Source organism: Lepidochelys olivacea (assembly GCF_965140295.1).
Source record: "Lepidochelys olivacea isolate rLepOli2 genome assembly, chromosome: 14".
Taxonomy (NCBI): Eukaryota; Metazoa; Chordata; order Testudines; family Cheloniidae; genus Lepidochelys; species Lepidochelys olivacea.
In genome coordinates, this window is record NC_140424.1 from 13434332 (window position 1) to 13450627 (window position 16296).

At 48.1% G+C, this 16296-nt stretch overlaps 1 protein-coding gene across 2 annotated transcripts in view; it reads right to left on the reverse strand.

Moving 5' to 3' along the window:
* Window positions 1-14108, reverse strand: part of CACNA1G (calcium voltage-gated channel subunit alpha1 G) — a gene marked incomplete at its 5' end in the record, with an annotated part of 157634 nt that extends 143526 nt beyond the window's left edge. Inside the window, 2 exons of one of the 2 annotated variants that reach the window (XM_084648139.1) lie at window positions 12880-13013; window positions 13905-14108. In XM_084648139.1, the coding sequence (XP_084504265.1) occupies window positions 12880-13013; window positions 13905-14108 (338 nt within the window). The remainder of the gene's footprint in view (window positions 1-12879; window positions 13014-13904) is intronic. The other variant, XM_084648140.1, reaches the window with a different exon arrangement.
* Window positions 14109-16296: the final 2188 nt, after the last annotated feature.

Here is a 16296-nt window from a genome sequence, read left to right on the forward strand (position 1 = left end):
CAAAATCTGGGTCTGATCTGGTGGAATTGATTCAGCCTCTTCTAGCAGGATCTGGTTCTGCCATCATTATTCTGAGCGAGCAGCACCTTCCTCTGGGATCATCCCATTGGCTGTCCCTTGAAACAGGAGGGGACTAGGAGAAGGAGCCCTTCGCTTCTGGGACACTAGCTCAAATGCAGGTTCAAAGTGCCATTACGGGCGGAAGGCCTCTAGGAAAGCACACGATGGGTATGGTGCACTTCGGCCTGGACTTGCGCTCCTAGCATAGAAGCCACTTCCCCAGATGGAAGTCGCAGCAGGGAGACGAAGAGCTGAACAGGCCTTAAACTCAACTATCCTCTCCCTCTCCTTTTGGCCCATTTGTGGGGTGGGTCAGGAAAGATGACAGTGCTGGAGCCCTGCAGAAGGCTTCAGTTTGCAGAATTGTTAATCCAGCACTTGACTTCAGCACAAAATTCACTCAACATATTACGGGGAGAAAGGGAGGAACCCCAGCAGCAGCCCAGCTGTCAGTGAGGTTCATAATGGAAAGCAAGCGGGAGAAACAGCTGGAAGGGCACAAACTACTGCTGAAATTTCATTGGGAGTAAGGGGAGGGAGCTTCCAATGGCCACGTTCCCTCCTTGAGCATCCCTCTCCCGTCCAGCCCAGCTGCTGCACAACATTGATGTCAATGGCGCTATGGTGACTGACCCCAGCTGAGGAACCAGCCCTCAGAATCACACTGGGACTTATCAGTTTGTGACACTCATGTTTAATTTGTAATCGGGGATCGGTCTGGAGAACAGCTCCATCTCCTCTGCAAGAGACCCTGAATCCAAGAAGAACCATGGAGCGAGGTGGGTAGACTATGGAATGGCCAAGGAGAAAGGAGGGTAGGAGGAAAGCTGCTGCTTAGAAGACACAAAGTCAGCCAAAGTCGACAAAGAGCCAGCAAGTCAAATTGCATCTTCCTCCTGCAGCCATGATTCACCAGCTCTTTTCAGACATCACTGAACTGTAAACCATTCCGCGTGGTTTTGGGTGTAAATATTCAACCTCGATGCATGAGGATCATACACTCTTAGAGGTAGAAGTCACAGCAAATTATCTTTAGACGGCAAACAAGGTGTGCCCTGCAACTACCGTTAACCTTCGAGCGCTCTTTGAGCGGCCATCTCCCAGAATCCTCCCTTTTCGAATAATGGAACATAATTATGTGATTCATCAAAACTTCTCTTTTTCTCCCTGTAACCTAGAGCTGAAGCCGTGTTTCAAAAGGCTGAGCAGAGCCCCATTATCAGATCTCATTGCCAGTGAGCTTTCCTGTAATTACAAAGATGTGTTGCAGACATTACACTCTACAATTAGCGCTAATTGCATTACATTGTCACAAATAAATCATTTATTCTTCGTGAGCTCATGGGATTGCTCCGGACAGTTTAATACAGCTGACAAGTACTTAAGGATATGCCACAGAAGTGACCAATGTCATAGGGAGCCCAGAGACAATGGGTGCGAAACCAGCAAGCAGCACTGAGACCAGCCACACGCTAGGTCTTTCATAGGTACCCTGGCTGACAGCTTGGTTCAGTGATATTCTGAATGCCTAGGAGGTGGCAGCAAATTCCAGAGTAAACAGCACAAGACAGACTTCTTTGGAATGGCAACACTGGAATCAAGCAAAACCTGTGAAGCTAACAGTAAAAGCTGCCTCATTTGGGCAACTTTCCTGGACTTCTTCCAATCATCTAGTTTGACTTTGTTTCCAAGAGATGTTTGACTGCACAAGAAACACACAGATGAGTGTGAAGCCTGTAACCGAGCCTGCCCTATCCCAAGGTAGAGGCTTTTCTGAGCTATGGATGCTGGCCAACAAATGCAGCACATGTCCTCGGGTACAATATGCTGGTTTCCCCCAGCAAAACCTTCCACCTCCTGCCCCAAACCACACTGGGCACAACATTTCTTGCAGTGCACAAATGCATTGCTGGTGAGATAAGAGCAAAAAGCAGGCAGTAAGATTTACTGCTCTGCTTCCATTCCCCCGCCATGATGCTATCTATGCAGTGGGCAGGCTGGGTATTTGGAGAGAATGCAGAAGATGACAGAGCAGAAAATGACATTGTTCTGAGATCTTCTGAATCTGATTTTAAGCATGTCAGGAACACGCCCATAAGAGTAAGGGATGTCTGATCGCTGCAGAATGTGGCACACCTGATAGTCAGCTGGTTGGCGTGCAAACTTCCATTGCGCTAGTGCTTTGTACTGGACTCTTTAAGGTTGAAGGGGTTCCCTTGAGCAGTGCCAGCTACCTCAGTCTAAAAGCTATACATTTTGAGAGAGAGCTGAGTCTTCTGAACAGCCTGGAAGCAGTGAAAATAAGTGTGCTAACACCATGGATGTGACTGTATGTCTCACTTAACATGGCAGATGGTGGTGGTGAAGTTGTAGACATTTAAGTGAGAGACACTGGTCCAGACATAACTGTCACAGTCAGGCAACACTCTGCTGTAAATCAGTGAACTTGGGCTGGCTTATGTCAGGAAGAATTGGATCCAGAGAACCCGCTGTGTGTGGGCTGGGTGGGCTGCTGGAGTTGGTAATGAATGGATCTGGTCAGACTGTCACTCAAAGCTATTTCTTAAATAAATGGCCCTCCCTTCCCCCCCTCTTAAAATGAAAATGTTCACCAAAACCTGTCATTTTTCTGCAATTTTGACAAGAGCGCCCAAAACATGAAATGTCTTTGGTTCTTGTTTTCCCCCATTTTCTCTCCCTCTTTGTTTTCTCCCCCTCCCTTCCCCCTCTTTGTGCCCTGAAAAAGGGGGGGGAAGGGCAAGGGGAAAGCCCCAAACAGTTACTGTTTTGGCATCCTTTCCCCCTCTCCGCTGGCCATCTCAGCAGAGAGGCAGAGCCTGGAGACTGAATTGCCCTCCCACCATTGACGTAGGTACCTGTGGATGAGGACTGAGCATCATTGGAGGGCAGGATGGTGGAAGTGTGACAGCTGCCATCTCGGCAACTGAATCAGGGACCTCCAGAGCTAAAAGCCCAAGCTGCTGCAGTTTGAACTGAAGAGCCCAGGGGCTCTGTAACTGGGAGCTACAACAGGTCATATCCTCTGTGCATTGGCACAGAGTGGAACTTGTACTACAGCTCACCTGTGGGTTACAGAAGCCTGCCCTGTTGCTCCCAGCATTGTAATAAAGCTTCCAAAGCTACCATCCAGCACCAGTCCCCATCACGACATTCGCTCTTGCCAGGCACTTTGGGAAAGGGTGCGAGGGTAGGGTTTTGATTGAAGGCAACGAGGAGATACCCGGCCGGCACATGGCTACGTTTGAGAACGGTTGCAGCTGACATGTCAGGAACGAGCCTGCTAGGTCTCCTCAGGGTGTTAGCTCCAGTTTTTCTTTCAGATCATAAAGCCCCAGGTTAAACTAGATCTGCTTCCCCCCAAGGGATTCAGAAAACAGTGGACTGAGAGGAGGGGGCTGGTGGCGAGGCAGAGAGGATTTCAACAAACATTCTGATTTGAGAAAAGAGAGTTCACTTAAAACCATGAATACCAAAAAATCGTGCACAAGAACAATAAGGTGTGTGTGCGCATGGGGAGGGACAGGATGAGAAAACTGGACTAAAAATAGCTAGATTGCCTGTAGCTCACTAAGAACATGAGTCTTGGTGCAGAAGCTATTTGGGATGGAAGGGGATGGAAGTTGTTACTTGCCTAGGATTACTCACACATGGTCATCAGCAAACAGGTGGGAGGGGGTCAAAGTCTTTCAACCAAAATCCACAGTCAGATTCTTTATCACATTATTTATAGAATTTGGTTTGGATCATCATAGCAGCACAAAACCCTGCACCTGAGCTCAGCTCTTCTCATCTCCAGTTCTCACCCTCAGCTATTTCTCTCACAACTTGCTCCTTCTTAGGGAAACGACCACATACACTTTTCATCCATCGCCACTGCCTTTTACCTGCCTTTTCTTGGCTCCTGAAGGAAGATCAGCAAACCCAGAAAGAATGCTTTGCACAAACCGAATCTTCATCAGCTGCATTGCGCTTCACAGGGATTTTATGGGTTCCATGTGTCTCCCAGCCCCGTGCCAACCAAAATGCTGGAGGAAACAAAGTCCACCATTTGTACCAGGAGAGTGTGGGCCTTTGCCCACTTTAGTGGATAGGGCACATTAGAGGTTAATGAACGTGCTACAGAAGCCAGCTAGGGAACCATGGCTGGGTTTGAAAGGGGTCTAAGGGAGTTAGAGTCCAACGCCCACTGAGCACCAGCGTCCCAGGCCTAGACTGGAATTTTGCACGTCAGGTCCAATGCCAGCTCTTATAAAGACTTCCTGGTTGTGAGCACCACATGATGTGCTTTAAGGACATCACTATCCTGAAGTCCTCCACATGCCATGCATGGCAGTGTTTGGCAGAGGTTCAGGTTCAGAGTTCATCAAAAGCAGCTACTCTGTCAGCAGCCACAAGGGAAGCCAAAAGCTGCAAGATAACCAAGCTTAAAGCGAAGGTCTTTCATTGCTTCCATATTCTGCAGTTAATGCTACAGCCTGGGTGTTCATTTCCCTAATTTGTCCCACGTGGGAAAGAGCCATCCCTGGCTGCGTTCAGGAATCGGACCCTATATAGTTGAGCTATTCACTCAGGGGAGTCATTTTGAATTTAGGCATTTTATTTAAATATAGTCCTCACCCAATTCTGGGCCCAATTACATACCAAAGAAAATGATGAACTAGCCCCTGCCTTGTCATCTGCCACGTGCTAATACCATTCCCCTCTACTCAATTGTCCACACCCCAAGGTGTTCTATAAGGTACAGGTGAGGGAGGGTTTTAGGGAGTGATACTGTATTGAGGAGAGGAAAACACTTTTAGGAGTGGTAGGACAAGCTCCCGTACGTAGAAAAGAACGAGTGCTAAAGAAGTGGAGGGGAATGACCATGAGTAATAAACAGAGGAGAAGCCCAACCTCCTTGGGAAGCAGATATTCTGCTTTGTATTTAAAGTTAGTTTGATCCTTTGTCAGCCCAATTGCTTTTGACAGGGCCCAGATGGGAACAGTTCATGAACATACAGAAAAAGAGAAATCATTCAGCAAGAGGCAAAGTTGACCTGGCAGGAGGCCTGGCAGCTGGTCAAACTGTGAGCCTGCAGATCCTCTGGAACAGATGTGTGTGTGTGTGTGTGTGTGTGTGTGTGTGTGTGTGTGTGTGAGAGAGAGAGAGTGTGCGCGCGTGAGTGAGTGATAACGTTCTGGGAACTGTACAAAGCGGGAATGTATAAGGCACCTATTTGTGTGCCTAGGAGAAGGAGAAAGAAATAGGGTTTTCTTATGGTTGCACTCAAGGGAAAGGGGTATTTGGGTATCCCAATGCAATCTGAGGGCCCAAACACAAAAGTTGGGCCGGTGATTTGTGTACTCAGCTTAAAAAATTGGAACCGCTACCTCATGATTAGTAGGATTATATTCGTGCCTGAAGGTCTGCACTGAGATAAGTACCTAACACAATGTGACCCTTTACAAATGCCTAAGAGGCAGTCCCGAGCCCCAAAGAGCTTACAGTCCAAAGAGACAGAGGAATGGGTAGTGCTTCTGCATAGCCATAGTCACCCAGCAGGGTCGTAGCCAAGCTGGGAATGGAACCCAGGACTCCTGACTCCTAGTCCTGTGCATTCTCCACTCAACTGCACTGTGCCCAAAACATTTTTACTGTTCCACCCTGGGGCAATGGCAGAGCCTTAACAGACCTGTGCTCATAACATTGGGTTCCCAGGCAAGGTTTGGTTGGCCACTCTATTTCCCTTTTAAAGAGTATTCTTCTATCACTAAAAGTAGGAAAACAGAATGTTATTCAAAATATAAAGGCTGAGGTCAAATTAAGACTAGGAAGAAGAGAGTTAAATGGCTGCCATTTCATCCTTGACACATCAGTTCCACCTGGCTATTCCAGCCTGGGCGGTCACAGAACCTTCTGCTATTAGGAGATATTAGCAGGATCTCAGAGTGGTACATGATGGCTGCCTTGTCTTCCTGAATTCCCTGCTCTGTTGGTTCAATTCAGCTAGACCCTTAAAGGAGACACTGTCAGATGGTGTATTCTCAGAATTTAACCATTACAAGTATTGTCTGGTGGGGAGTGTCTTCAAAATTCTGCATCTCCAGTTTTATTTGCAATTACGCCATACTATCCCTAACCCCCTGTTCCCTCAACTACAACACCCCAAACAAACAACCCCAGTAAAAAGAAAAAACCACAACAAAAGTCACCAACAGGCCTGAGCCAAAGTCCATTCAAGTTAATGGCCATTGACTTCAAGCCCTAGTCTTGTAGGACTTATGCTAAAAACAGGACATGGTAACACGAAGAAGAAGAATGCTTTAGCGCAGACTAGAGGTGTGCACAGTTTGTTGGCAAACACCCACCACACTTTCCTCCTATGATTTTCCTAAGTAACAGTATCTTTCAAAAAAGGAAACAGGCAGGAGGGGAGAAGTGGGGCTTTTCTATAAAGCGCCAGATTGTGCCCCCCTTTACACCCATAGGACCCTTAGGGAGGTGTAAACGAGGGCACAATCTGACTCATGATTTCATTTGTAGTGAGGGCAGCTTGAAAGTTTGAGCTAGTGCTTGATTGGTTGGCTGAAAAGGGCGGGAGTTGGGAGTGTTTTGTTTCAGGTGAGCCTGGCTGTTTAAAAAAGCCGGTGCTCCGCGAACCAGCTGAGCGGCGGGGGACAGCAGATCAGCAAACAGCAGGAGTTTGCCTGGGAGTTCGCCTGGAGTGAGCCCACTGAGGCTTACACCCTAACGACTTCTCTGAGTAATTACTGCATCTCCTGAGGAAGCTCATAGTAGGAAGGTAATATGGATGGGGAGTGTTCAACTGTTGTGACCTGCACTGGATGTGCCATGTTTGTCTTTCTTCCAGAGGACAGAAGTGACTGTGTGTGTACAAAGTGCAAGCTGGTCTCCATATTGGAAGAGAAGGTTCAAGGTCTGGACCAACAGGTATCAACCCTGCATTGCATAAGAAAAACTGAAGATTTCCTGGACAGACGTCAGGATATGCTTCTCCAGGCACAAGGTTCTGAAGATTCAGAGCAGGCTGTGCAGCGCGGACAGGACAACGGTGAAGAAATCTAGCAACATGTGACCTCCAGAAGAAGAAGGGGGAACATCCATGTACCAGCAACGCGGATACAGGTAAGTAACCGTTTTCATGTTCTCTCCACAGGTACCATTGCGGGAAGTGGCCCAGATGATACGTCTGGGGGAAGGGAGCAGAAGGAGACTCCACCAGTTGAAAGGCATGAGATGCACTGTCCTAAGGTTGGGGGTTCCATGACCACCACTCCCAAGAGAAGGAGGCGGGTGGTGGTGGTCGGGGACTCTCTCCTCAGGGGGACTGAGTCATCTGTCTGCCTCCCTGACCAGGAAAACAGAGAAGTCTGCTGCTTGCCAGGGGCTAAGATTCGCGATGTGACGGAGAGTCTGCCGAGACTCATCAAGCCCTCGGACCGCTACCCCTTCCTGCTTTTCCACGTGGGCACCAATGATACTGCCAAGAATAACCTTGAGCGGATCACTGCAGACTACGTGGCTCTGGGAAGGAGGATAAAGGAGTATGAGGCGCAAGTGGTGTTCTCGTCCATCCTCCCCATGGAAGGAAAAGGCCGGGGTAGGGATCGTCGAATCGTGGAAGTCAATGAATGGCTACGCAGGTGGTGTCGGAGAGAAGGCTTTGGATTCTTCGACCATGGGATGGTGTTCCAAGAAGGAGGAGTGCTAGGCAGAGACGGGCTCCACTTAACGAAGAGAGGGAAGAGCATCTTCGCGAGCAGGCCGGCTAACCTAGTGAGGAGGGCTTTAAACTAGGTTCACCAGGGGAAGGAGACCAAAGCCCTGAGGTAAGTGGGGAAGCGGGATACCGGAGGAAGCATGAGCAGGAGCGTGTGAGAGGGGAGGGTTCCTGCTTCATACTGAGAACAAGGGGCGATCAGTGGGTTATCTCAAGTGCCTATATACAAATGCACAAAGCCTGGGAAACAAGCAGGGAGAACTGGAGGTGCTGGCAAAGTCAGGGAATTATGATGTGATTGGAATAACGGAGACTTGGTGGGATAACTCGCATGACTGGAATACTGTCATGGATGGGTATAAACTGTTCAGGAAGGACAGGGAGGCCAGAAAAGGTGGGGGAGTTGCACTGTATGTAAGAGAGCAGTATGACTGCTCAGAGCTCAAGTATGAAACTGCAGAAAAACCTGAGAGTCTCTGGATTAAGTTTAGAAGCCTGAGCAACAAGGGTGATGTCGTGGTGGGAGTCTGCTATAGACCACCGGACCAGGGGGATGAGGTGGACGAGGCTTTCTTCCAGCAAGTCACAGAAGCTACTAGATCACACACCCTGGTTCTCATGGGCGACTTCAATCATCCTGATATCTGCTGGGAGAGCAATACAGTGGTGCACAGACAATCCAGGAAGTTTTTGGAAAATGTAGGGGACAATTTCTTGGTGCAAGTGCTGGAGGAACCAATGAGGGGCGGAGCTCTTCTTGACCTGCTGCTCACAAACCGGGAAGAATTAGTAGGGGAAGCAAAAGTGGATGGGAACCTGGGAGGCAGTGACCATGAGATGGTTGAGTTCAGGATCCTGACACAAGGAAGAAAGGAAAGCAGCAGAATACGGACCCTGGACTTCAGAAAAGCAGACTTTGACTCCCTCAGGGAACTGATGGGCAGGATCCCCTTGGAGAATAACATGAGGGGGAAAGGAGTCCAGGAGAGCTGGCTGTATTTTAAAGAATCCTTATTGAGGTTACAGGGACAAACCATCCCGATGTGTAGAAAGAACAGTAAATATGGCAGGCGACCAGCTTGGCTTAACAGTGAAATCCTTGCTGATCTTAAACACAAAAAAGAGGCTTACAAGAAGTGGAAGATTGGACAAATGACCAGGGATAAGTATATAAATATTGCTCGGGCATGTAGGAATGGAATCAGGAAGGCTAAATCACACCTGGAGTTGCAGCTAGCGAGGGATGTTAAAAGTAACAAGAAGGGTTTCTTCAGGTATGTTGGCAATAAGAAGAAAGCCAAGGAAAGTGTGGGCCCCTTACTAAATGAGGGAGGCAACCTAGTGACAGAGGATGTGGAAAAAGCTAATGTACTCAATGCTTTTTTTGCCTCTGTCCTCACGAACAAGGTCAGCTCCCAGACTACTGCACTGGGCAGCACAGCATGGGGAGGAGGTGGTCAGCCCTCTGTGAAGAAGAAGTGGTTCGGGACTATTTAGAAAAACTGGACGTACACAAGTCCATGGGGCCGGATGCACTGCATCTGAGAGTGCTAAAGGAATTGGCGGATGTGATTGCAGAGCCATTGGCCATTATCTTTGAAAACTCATGGTGATCGGGGGAAGTCCCAGAAGACTGGAAAAAGGCTAATGTAGTGCCCATCTTTAAAAAAGGGAAGGATGATGATCCTGGGAACTACAGGCCAGTCAGCCTCACCTCAGTCCCCAGAAAAATCATGGAGCATGTCCTCAAGGAATCAATTCTGAAGCACTTAGACGAGAGGAAAGTGATCAGGAACAGTCAGCATGAATTCACCAAGGGAAAGTCATGCCTAACTAATCTAATTGCCTTCTATGATGAGATAACTGGTTCTGTGGATGAAGGGAAAGCAGTGGACGTGTTGTTCCTTGACTTTAGCAAAGCTTTTGACACTGTCTCCCACAGTATTCTTGCCAGCAAGTTAAAGAAGTATGGGCTGGATGGATGCACTACAAGGTGGGTAGAAAGTTGGCTAGATTGTCGGGCTCAATGGGTAGTGATCAATGGCTCCATGTCTAGTTGGCAGCCGGTATCTAGTGGAGTTCTGCAGAGAAGGACCTAGGGGTGACAGTGGACGAGAAGCTGAATATGAGTCGACAGTGTGCCCTTGTTGCCAAGAAGGCCAATGGCATTTTGGGGTGTATAAGTAGGGGCATTGCTAACAGATCAAGGGATGTGATCGTTCCCCTCTATTCGACATTGGTGAGGCCTCATCTGGAGTACTGTGTCCAGTTTTGGGCCCCACACTACAAGAAGGATGAGGAAAAATTGGAGAGAGCCCAGCGAAGGGCAACAAAAATGACTAGGGGACTGGAACACCTGAGTTATGAGGAGAGGCTGAGGAAACTGGGATTGTTTAGTCTACAGAAGAGAAGAATGAGGGGGGATTTGATAGCTGCTTTTAACTACCTGAAAGGTGGATCCAAAGAGGATGGATCTAGACTATTCTCAGTGATAGCAGATGACAGGACAAGGAGTAATGGTCTCAAGTTGCAGTGGGGGAGGTTTAGGTTGGATATTAGGAAAAACTTTTTCACTAGGAGGGTGGTGAAACACTGGAATGTGTTACCTAGGGAGGTGGTGGAATCCCCTTCCTCAGAAGTTTTTAAGGTCAGGCTTGACAAAGCCCTGGCTGGGATGATTTAGTTGGGATTGGTCCTGCCCTGGGCAGGGGTTGGACTAGATGGCCTCCAGAGGTCCCTTCCAACTCTGTTATTCTATGATTCTATGACAAAGACCATGTTTTTTCTGGGGAAGCCTTGAAATGAATCAAAACAAACCGGTCCAGGAAACCCGTGAGTAAGACTACGCTCCACACCGTACTCCTTCCTCAGGGTCCCCAGGGCCTCCCCTAGCCCATGAGCTTTGCTCTCGTGGTTACGACGACGCAGTTGGACACTCCAGGGTGGCATGGGTACATACTGTAGTTCTACAGCTGAACTCCTTCCACCATCTCTTCTGTGACAAACATACAGCCAGCCATCTATTTCTTTCAATTCCAGTCTACAAGACACTCCCCTCCTCCCCGAAAGCAGGCCACTTCCAAAACTCCGGGCACCCCAATATACAGTTGAAAACACAGTAACATGAGGGTTACAAAGTATAAAGCTGCCTGGGATACCTCCCACCTAGCACACTCATTCCACCATTAGCCAGGTGACTACAACTCTTCCTGTGCCTTCCCACCAGCCAGAAACCCCTCTTGCAGCTGCCTTGGGCCTCTGCCAAATGCTGCTCAGAGAGAGGCCTGGCTGTCTGCTGGGATGGGCAACAAATTTGGGCATTTCAGATGCTGGGTCGGGGGGAAGAATGTTCCGGGGGGAAGCAAACCTTACAGGGAACTTTCTGCCAGCAGCCCCCTCCCCTTTATAACAGGGCAGGGCTCCAGCTCCTTCGTTGGTGGCTAACATGGTTTTAGGGCAGCTTTGTGCTGAGAATCCATACTCATAAGGGCCTACCTAGACTGTAAACTCAACTAAAGTGGGGGAATGAGTTAGAATCCAGCCACACCTTTGCTTTTTTTTTTTTTATAAACATAGAAATTGCCAGAGTGGATCAGCACCATGGTCAGTCTGGTCTAGAATCCTGTCTCTGTGGCCAGCGACAGTGGCCAGCATTGGGTGCTTCAGAGGAAAGTGCAAGAAATGACCTGACCTCTAGTAGATAGAGACTAGCTAAAACCCTGATGCATGAGGGTTAATGTCTCTTCTAAAATGCTTGCTTGCATTAAGTATTATCACACTGGATAGTCTTTGTTCTCATAACTGTATCCAATCCCTGCTGAAATCCCTCAAAGTTTTTAGTTTCCACTGCATCATGTGGCAGTGAGTTCCACAGTCTAATTACACACAAAAAAAATCTCCTTTTGTCACCTTTGGGTTTGCCACCTTCTCATTTCCACGGAGCGTCCCCTTGCTGTTGCCAGCATCCTGCCCTCACATGTGCAGGCTTGTGCTGCCAGCAGGCTAAGCATGCAGAGATGCACCATACGCTGTAAGCCAACTGAACAAACATGCAACCACCTCCCAGTAGCCCACAAGCTTGCTGCTGACTGCCCAACCTGGGAAATGACGCAGTTGTGGTTTATTTCTAGGATCCACCAATCCATTCCAGGAAATTCCAGTGATATACACAAGGAAAAAAATAGCCTGATTCCCAGAGGTCCTTGGGCTCTCCGCATGAGTAGGGAGGTGAAGCAAGGGCCTCTGAGCCCTTAATGTGTCAAGGCAACTCAACTCTTTGGCTGTGAGCCAGGAATTTTTCTTGTGGATTTCCAGCCACAGCCAGGAGATTCTCGGGTGCTAGAAGAGCTTTTAATTTAAACCAGGTGCCTGTGAAAGGCAAACACTCATGAAAGGCAAAACTTGGTCGCTTTCCCTCAACAACAACAACAACAGGCAATCACGCACACTTCACTGAAATATTTCACTTGGAACCAGCTCCTCGCTTGAAACGAGCTGCTGAAACCTCATCCATTTGGGCAATCTGCATGACACAAACTACCAATGTTTCTGGAGCCAGAAAAATAGTTCAGACGAGTGCCAGCTGAGACTGCCTGGAGCTGCCGAGCGAGAGATCTTACAGTATGGAAAGCACACGGGCTGGCGGAGAACAAAGGAAAACCGTTTTTGTAACATTCCCCCCACTCACTCTTTTTGTTGCTGTTGTCTGTAAACTCAGTGCTGCCAGGGAAGGCTGCTATCCTTCCCGAGCAGGCGGATGCAGCATAGGGGGATAGCAGGCACTTGGAAATACAGGCAGAAAATGTAGCATCTTGTACGATCCACTGCAGAAAATAAATTTCCCAGCAGTCTCCTCTTCTACCGCCAGGCTAGGGTGCTTGCCCCGCTGGGAAGAGAAGTTGATAACTACAGTCATGCGGAAACATGGTTAGAGTTAGCAGGGTCCTCTCGCTATCCAGTGGGGACCAGCACTTTCCTTTTCCTCAGAGCTATGCTAATAAAACAGTGCTGCCAACCACCACCGAGGGCTACACCTAGAACCACAAACCTCCCACGCCCTGGCATTCTCCTGACTTACCCAGCTATGACAATGAAAAAATCCAGGCGATTCCAAGTATCTCCCAGGTAGCACTTCTTCCCGAAAATCCCTAGTGCAATCATCTTGACTATCATCTCCACAGCAAAGAAGGCAAAGATGAAGTCATCAAAGCTCTAGAAAACAAAGCAACAGCAGGAGGTCAGAAGAAAAACACCTGCCCCCCGCAGAGTGGCAAGTGAAGGGAGTGTATCCGATGGTGAGAGAACACAGCACACGATTACATTGTTATGTCAGAGGTCAATCCCCTGACCGGTGACGGAAGAACCAGTGCACTGTAGACCCAGGGAGGGATGCTATTTTAGCTCTAGAGGATTATAACCCAGACATAGTTCAATACATTTTCTCCAGCAACTTCCCGCAATTGGTACTTTAAAAATCATGCTAATGTTAGTGCTGGTGAAAGATATGAAAGGCCTGATCCAGAGGCCATTGGAGTCAATGAGCCTCTTCACTGATCTGAATGGGGTTGGATCAGGCCCTGATTAACAGCACTGAGAATTCATATCACCAAGCAGACACAGATCACAGAGCAGCAGTGCGTTTTCCCCTGCAACGTGCCTCCACCCTACTCGACTAGGAAGGAACCAACTTTTGTGGGAGAGGATCAGAGAGATTTAAGACTCCGTCTGCATGGCAAACCTGACTGTTCAAAAACAAAACCCAACTAGTTTCAAGCTGGGCTACATTGCGCTGGCTTATAGGGGCTCTGCCTGTCACCACTGAGTGTGCCTTGGTGCAGTTAAATCAATGGCTGGGCCCTGGTGGCTGAAAACCCCAGTGAAGGGAAGAACTCAACCTCCCCAAGGCATGCGGGTGGGAGCAAATACTGACGTAGTTGTGATCATGCTAGTTTTCTCTGTGTCTGGTTTTGGAGGCGAAAACAGGGAGTCACCTTTTGGAGTCCCGTGGATACTTGTGAGAGCTAACAATCAGGGGGGCTTTGTGAGCCACCTGCTGCACCCCTCCAGTGGGGTAAGATCAGTAAGGTGAATATATGCCCATACCTGGAGAATCCTGCAGCGTGGAGAATCACAGGCCATGTCTTCACAGGGGTGGAACATGCCCAGTGTCACACAGTTGAGGAGAATCACCAGCATGCTGAGCCTTTCGAACCAGGTGCACGGGAGGTCCGTTAAGGAAATCAACAGCCCTTTTAAGACACAAGCTGGGAAGGTTTCACTAGAACTAGACACATGATGTTTGCTCATGGATAGAAGGAAGGCAGAGCACCAAGGTAATGAGGAAGGAAGGAATAGCAGATTGACCAGACTTATTACAAGCAGGCCTTTTTTTGTCAGACTCCCCAAGCCTGGTCCCCTTAAAGATGGCCATTCCCTTCCTGACTGCAATCTCCACTAGAACTGACCAGCTGGTACAATTACTTCTGCATGACACAAACTTCTGGCTGGGGAGAGACTATTCAAATTAGACTAAGGACTTCTCATGAGAGCATCGCCATCAAGGAAAAACCTCTCAGTGCTACTGAACACATCAGCACTGGCTGGGAGTCCCTGCAGAACTCCCCAAAATTCCCCAAGGTTCTGTTCTAACAGGCATTGGGTCTCATGTGAAACCTGGCATAGATTCTATGGAGGGTGAGTTCTTCAGTTATTTTGAAGTCACAGTTGGCAACGTGGGTTTTTCCTTGGACATTAGAGCTCTGAAAAATCTTTTTTTAAATATGCCTTCTTTCAACCTTCTTCCCCAGGGCCCTGAGCCAGCACGGTACATAAGCAAGTGCCAAATTTAAAGCATCTGAATAGTCCCCACTGAAGTCAATGGGATTATTACCACATGTAATGTAATGCACATATTTGAGCACTTGCTGAATTGTAGCCTAGATTCCTACCTAGCTTTTTACAGGAATCCTATACTTCATGTTTTTATAAAAGTTTAGGTAATTTGCCTTTAATTTTGTAGTCCGTCATATCGACACACAATCTAATACCATGCAACTTTATTTTGTATAGCGTCTTCCATGCTAGCCATATCCCACCAAAGCTACCATGGGAAAATTTGCCATCGTTTTGTTATGCAAGTACCAAAATGGTATCTGGGCACAATCAGTTTCCATTCCTAGCGTTTTATAGAGAGACACTGGAGTAAGTAAGGGATTGCACTTTCCATTCCTAGTCCAAATCAGCACTGGCTGGAACATAAACCAACTGCCTAGAAGGAGAGTGGGAGTCAACCAAATCCACCCCCCAGATGGCCACATTTTAGAAGAGTTTTAAATATCTGAGCTGCATTGGGAGAGATTTTGAAAGCTGTTACTTTCTAGGACAGGCCAACTGGAGCAGCAACAAAGCCACATAAGGAAGTTTCAAACCTGGTATTGAGCGAAAGGAATTTCTCTGTGTCCCTCTAGTGGACATTTCCAGTGATTTCAAGGCTACTGTGGACATAAAGATGTTAAAGAAAGGGACCAATTCAATGCACTTTAGCTTTACCACTCAACCGAGCACCAGGCTCACCTGCCTCAACCTTGTGTTTGGCTTCAGCTTCATTTGAAGGACATTTTTAAAGCCTCGATCTCCAGCCACAAGAGAAAGAGGGACGTGTCTGATCGAGACACTTAACCTTGCATCCAGAACGTTTCGAGATCTCACTTGCATCCCTTGTCACAGCTTGGCAGCTGTGTGGCCTTTTGTTTGGCTCTGGCACATTCTTGAGGTGTCTGACCGTAACCGTTCCTTAGTATGGCACTAAATAACAAATCTCTCTCTGGTGGGGCTTATCATATAGCTGCACTGAAGGATCTTTGCAGTGTTTACCACTGGGGTCCCAGCATGGCTCTGAAGTGACTAAACAGCTTCGGCACAGGCTGAGCAGACAGCAGAGCTATAGAACACAGGCTTGGCCACAGAGAGCTTTTCCATGGGCAGTAAAAACTCTGTAAGCCAAACCCCAGTTAAGTGAAACAATGGAGCAGCAGTGGGACATGTGCCCCAAAGGCTGCTGGGCAGTCAGCTGAAGAGGAAGACAGACAGAGAAGATGCCCAAAAGGCCAGCCAAAGAGAGGGGGAGAGGAGCTAGGGGAAGAAAAACTAACGAAGCACAGATTTCTGTGCAGAAGCCCTTGCATGTAATACCCAGGCTGAGCCCATTCAATCCTGTCTCCCTCTAGTGGCTGGCTCCAACAAGAATAAAGCCTGCTACCCACAGACAGCTGAAGGAGATGCTCCTTTAGCTGAAGGAGTAAGAGGTCAGACTTTTTGGTGCTGAAGGTCCCAGGGATGACTGTGAGAGGCTTTGTTGCTTATGCCTAAAGTAGCTCTTCTGTTGTGGTCAGGCAGCTTGACTTGGGAGACACCATCTGGTTAGACCGCTCCTCTCCTCAGCTACATCTGGGTTTCCCCTGATTATCTGACATTAGAATAATCAGGATGCTACTGT